Genomic DNA, 6,000 nt, shown 5'->3' with positions numbered 1-6,000 from the left:
GATTGTCAGTCTCATGCTTCTCACTAGCCATGTGTTGTGTCAATATATAGCTCAATATGCACTAAACATGTTCAAAGCGCTTTACAAGGGGTCCCTGGCCAACAGCAACATTTAACATGTAGGATGGGACATGACGCCTGTTAGGCAATATTACAATTTTTTCTGACAGAGGCAATGCTGTTAACATCCAGTTACTCATTTTACACCTGAGTACGGTGAGAGAATGTGAGTAAAGAGCCTTCTCTGAGGACTCAACTATGCGCTGAGTGAGGCTCGAACCCAGGACCTTCCGATCCGAAAGCGAGTGTCATACACTAGATGCAATGTGGGATCCAGAGTTTATTGATTGTTTTCACTTAGTCAGTCTCTGATTGTACTAATGGTTGCCCGGTTGTTGGAATAAACTCAAAATTTACTACTCTGTCATCACAAACAACAATTAGCTACTTGTAAAAAAAAACACAGCAATATGCACTTAATATGCTCAAAATGCTTTACAAGGGCTCTCAGTCAAGCCACCAGCAATGCTTAACATATAAGACAAAACATGATGCCTATAAGGTGCTATTAAATTTTTTTTTCGAACTGCGTGCAGTAAGAGAATGTGAATAAATAGCCTTCTCCAAGGACTTAATTTTACCTGCTCAGAGTGGGGAGCCAAATCAAGGACCATCCACACCAAAATTAAGTGTCACATCACAACACAACAAGCCGCACCAATTATTATTGATGATGATTTGATCAAAACAGACAGGATTTCAGAGAAAATGATTTTACAAATTTTATTATGTTTTAAAAAAAACAACTCTTATTCATATTTCAGATATGATCAAGATTCAACAACTAGGAGAAAATATCTGGACATCCCCTGGGTGATTACATATTAGTAGTACATATCTCTACATTTCTGCCTGATAAGCACACTTAACTCATTCAATCCTAGAGACTTTTGCTCTTTTTCAAAATTGGAAAAAAATGTATTAAAAATGAGCATGCACATAGATAGTTTTATTCAACTGTCATTAACATGCAAAAACTAAAAACATTAGCTTTGATACTACGCCTAATAATTTGTCTCAGAAAAATGTAATAAATAGGCATGGGGTAAAAATAACTCAGGTAAACTACGGGTATAGTCGGTGTTAGGGTTGAGTGAGTTAAAGTAAATAACGTGCTTATCAATCATTGCTGCATCGAAGAATACTTTGTGTTGACCTATGAGTTTTTCCATTACCACAATGAGATCACAATAATTTAGAATATTGGACTTTCAAATAAGAGCACACAGTTTATTAAACCCACACCACTCTTTCTGCGTGTCAGAAGAGGAAGAAAACGAAGATCAGGAGGAGGTGGAGCAAAGAAATATATTGCCTGAGAATTGCAATCAAACACACAACATCTACAGACACTGACAATTCACGTAAACATACACACAAACAAGCACATATATATCCACATACAAACGCACACAGACGCTCATTAAGAGCATAAAAATATGCTAATGCTACATAATGTTATGAAAGATCTAGCTCACAGTTTCTTCTACAATTTTTTCCAGTTTACTAACAAGAGACAAGGAACCTGCAAAGGCAAAAGAAGCACCAATAATGTACAAAAACCCAAGGAGTAAACAACGTCGATCTCAGCGATCCCCGTCAACATCAACAAATCACACCAATCAACAAAATAACTATGCCAGAAATCCCAAAAATGAACCAAACACGACATCCAATACTGTTCCTTCCGGAAATGGAGGTAGTGCCTCTGCTACAGCAGCTGGTGCTGGTGCTGGTGCTTCAACGAATACGACATATCGAGCCTACTACAAGTCATATTCCCATTGTCTTCAGAGCAAACCACCCTGGCAGCAAAAACAAGAACATCAATATAAATTCAATGAGCAGCAGGAACAGGAGAAGCAGTCATTACCAATGCATGCTGGGAATGGTAAAAGTCGTGGTTATGAGTATAGTTACAAGAAGGATTATTCAGCCAGCTTTCCTGATTTTGAAATAAGGAATGCACAACAGCAACGGCAGAAATACGCTCAGCAACAACAGAAACAACAGTGGCAGCAGCAAAAACGAAGGCAACAACAACAACAACAACAGCTTAAACAACAACAACAACAACAACAACAACAACAGCTTAAACAACAACAACAACAGCAACAGCTTAAACAACAACAACAACAACAGCTTAAACAACAGCTTCAGCAGCCACCACCTGCTGTGTTTCCACCTCGCCTTGAACAGCCTCCTCCCCCAATCCACTGGAATTCAAGCAGATTGAGAATGCCGAGGGCAGCCATACCCCATGTAAACACTCCACGTACCAACTCCTTTACAATATAAATATGTATAATATAAAAATTGTTATTTTCTCTGTGCCATCAACTGTACATAATATATTGATTGTTAAAATTTGACAAGAATTTTTGTCTAAAGAATAGTGGAATAGACTCCAGTGCATTGTGTAAATCGATCTGGTGATGGTATGATACAATGACAGGCAAAGCAAGAGGGAAATAGAAGAAAGAAAATTCTATCCCATCAACTTTCTAACGTCTTTGGTAGATTTTCTGGGTAGTTTTTTTTTCCTCTTGTATTTCTATGTTTTCATTTTGGGCCATTTATAGTTTTATGCATTTCCATGGATTCGCTTAGCTTAATAAGCTTCTTGCTGCTTTATTTAATTCCCCAGCAGACAATTTTGAATTCAATTTCTGTTTCATACAGTCAATTGTTAGGCGTCCTTGGTGCACCAGAAACTCTTACATTATTTGGTAAGATGATCATTCACATTTGAGATAAATGCTATCACTCTGAAACCAGAAGATAATTTACACAAGGTATATATCTAGTCTTATGGAAGAGTGGTTTTACACTTCCAATGGGTTTGGAACCAGTTTTTTTTTTACATCACACTTTTGTTCCCTATTTCCGGTTTAGCTTAACATTTTGTCATGCATCTGGTTCATTTCAATATAATACAACGTTGAGGTAATGGGTCGTGTTCTGGGGAGTATGCTATTTTTTCATCTTTTCGACGACAATTTCGATTGATGAATTTCATCCATCAGTATTTATATGAAAAAATGGCCTCCTTAGCAAATTTTCAGTCTGTCTAAAGTAAAAAGTAAGCTTTTGACCTCCCATGGTGGGAGGAAAGGTCATAGTTGCTGTCTCATATCCCTCAATATCTAATTTTCTTTTTATTTACCTTTCTGTTTTTGTTTTGGGATGCGTTTGCTTTTATTTTGTCTTGGCCCTGGCCTGTGTCATTGGCTGAGAGAGAAGCAGTCAAATGTATAATATTAGTATTAGTTTGAGAAATGATATTTTTTCATTGTAAATCATCTTTCTGTTGTGTACAAATAAAGTTTGTTTAAAAAAAAAATGTGATATTGTGTACAAATTTGAGTGTATTTCCCTTAGTGGGGTCATGTGCTTGTGTCTGGATGAGACTTAGGTGACTGGGTGGAGATCCTTACCTCCCATAGTGGGCAGGGAGGTACATACTGTGTCTTCTATCCCCTTATATATATTTTCCAACATGCTTTCTGTCTTTGTCTTGGAATGGGATTACTTGGCCCTGTTCGGAGTCCTGGCTGGGAGGGAAACAGTCGAATGCATAGTTATTGTTTTGGGAGATGATATTTTTTTCCTTGTAAATCATCTCTCTGTTATGTATTATTATATTTAATTTTAATGTATAATGTAAGCATTTGAGTGTATTCCTCTTTGTTAGATTTTGTGCTTGTGTCCGGATGAGGTTATAGGTGGTCTCAAACTAAGTACATTGGTGGTATGCTCTTGGATTCTACATCTGATCCCTATTTGTTTCCAGTTCCCCTTTTGTCTTACTTTTTCTTGGGTGCTTTAATTGTAATTCCAGAACGTTTTACCATCCCATTTTCCTTCTTTTTACTGGCGCTGATATAACCTAAATGTGTTGCAAGCGCCGTAAAACCCTTAAAAACAAAAACAAAAATAGACTTAGGTGATATCAGACTAAGTAATGAACATTGATAGTTTGCTCTTGGAGCCTAAGTCATTTTCCTTAAGTGAATCATTTCCATTTGTCTTGATTTTTCTTGGGTGCTTTTATTAAATCTAACCTATTTTTTACTATCCCATTTTATTTCATTTAACTCGGATGAAATCACCTAATAGTGCCGTGACTGAAAATGTATGAGACAAAAAAAGACAATGAAAATAAATATAACCGCTTCCAATCATTAAAAAACAAACAAACCAAAAACAAACAAAAAACAACAAATACAAAACAAAAAAAAAACAAACAAAAACAACCCCCCCCAAACAAAACAAAACAACTATATATGGAAGGTTTTGGGCTCAAAATCTTTATTCGTCCAAAAACAAAACCTATCTGTTAGTCTGTCATGGTGATACAAAAAACAAAAACAAGGTCGTAGCAGGTTTTCTGTGATTTCTTCATCATTGAAAGGTCCTTTGCCCACCAAATCTTCCTTTTGATATCCCAAAAGATAATAATCATTAGGTACAGGAAGGACTGTATGGTGAAAAGGGCAAAGCGTATCAACCCATAAACTAGAATCAATAAACTGATTTGGAACACAACACAGTCAGTTGACAGCAACTTTACGTTCGTGTTGCCGAGGCAATGGGGATAATCTATATTATTATTTTTCCATGAATTCCAGTCATTGGTATACTTGAGAGTTCAACGGCCATATTGTAAAATGTGCTCAAAATGACCTACATTGTTAACAGATTTTGAAATATCCAATATCACAATAAGCCATTTTGTTCAGCTTAACCCTTGGGTGTGTTTACAACTTTCATAAACAAAATGGCTTGTTTACGTACATTTATTAAGAAATGCGCATCCAATAGTTGGACAGCACCACTGGTTGGACGAAAACCTGAATATACATCGCTCCCATTGAAACAGTAATGATGGGATGGGGTGGGGGCAAGTTATGAAGATTCAGCAGCATTGTCATTTTATGTAGATGTTAAGCAATAAACTTTATACATTATTAAGATAAGATATACTTTATTGATCCTTGTGTGGAAATTATAATTTTGTATCACAACACAGTTCGGTAATATATAAAAGAAATATTAAATGTTAATAAATTAAATAAAAATTGGCAAAGAATGTTAAAAGTCTTAAGATGTACAGTGGAACAACAAGCGGATATATTATGGTGACTATGTGTCGATTATTACTTATAATGAAATTCTTGTCCAATGTAAATAAATAATCAAATGATTATGAAGATACTTTATGAACTAGTAAAGGTTAAATGATAATATACTAAAAAATAGAGAGGGAAAGAACATAAAAATCGTGTTATTGCGATTGCGTATTCAATTAGTTGTCAAGAGAGTGCTTTAAATTAATATCTATAAAAAGATACAACACAGTCAATGTTTGTGCGGCTAGGTGGTCTTGTAGTGTGACACTCGCTTTCAGATCGGAAGATCATGGGTTCAAGCCTCACTCGGTGCATAGTTGGAGTCTTTAGAAAAGACTCTTTACTCACATTCTCTCACCGTACTCAGGTGTAAAATGAGTACCTGACCGTCCACAGCATTGTCTCTGTCAGAAAAAAATAGCATCTCCTAACAGGCGTCATGTCTCGTTCTACTTGACTCTTGTTGCTGTTGATCAGGGATCCCTTCTAAAGTGCTTTGAGTACGTTTAGTGGATCTCATCTCATCTCATGTAGTTCCATATCTGAAGCAGACGTCGGAGGTCATCTTCCGCCAAGCTGATCTATCTCTTGCCAATTCTATTAAAGCAGCGCCACCTTTCTCAGCTTCATCTGTCCAAGTTCTTATCCCTTTCAAATACGTTATTCTTTGTCTTCCTCTTATTCTTTTTCCATTCATCTTTCCAGTCAAGGCGAGTATTTCCAAACCAGGGTGGCGGATAATGTGTCCTAAAAATTCCATTTGGCGTTTGATGATTTTTGTTATCAGTGATCTTTTTCTGTTTGCCATT

The 6,000-nt window shown here is 36.4% G+C and overlaps 1 protein-coding gene across 2 annotated transcripts in view; it reads left to right on the top strand.

Moving 5' to 3' along the window:
* LOC144956469 (uncharacterized) overlaps window positions 1–3,402 on the top strand; it is a 34,743-nt gene extending 31,341 nt beyond the window's left edge. The window contains exons 18-19 of one of the 2 annotated variants that reach the window (XM_078886989.1): window positions 824–872; window positions 1,562–3,402. In XM_078886989.1, the coding sequence (XP_078743115.1) occupies window positions 824–872; window positions 1,562–2,357 (845 nt within the window). In that variant the 3' untranslated portion in view covers window positions 2,358–3,402. The remainder of the gene's footprint in view (window positions 1–823; window positions 873–1,561) is intronic. The other variant, XM_078886990.1, reaches the window with a different exon arrangement.
* Window positions 3,403–6,000: the final 2,598 nt, after the last annotated feature.

The sequence above is a fragment of the Berghia stephanieae genome, chromosome 11 (genome assembly GCF_034508935.2).
Source record: "Berghia stephanieae isolate SIO BIC M18660-M18661 chromosome 11, UCSD_Bste_1.3, whole genome shotgun sequence".
NCBI classification, from domain to species: domain Eukaryota; kingdom Metazoa; phylum Mollusca; class Gastropoda; order Nudibranchia; family Aeolidiidae; genus Berghia; species Berghia stephanieae.
Note: the sequence above shows the minus strand (reverse complement) of the source record. Positions and strands in the feature narration are given on the sequence as shown.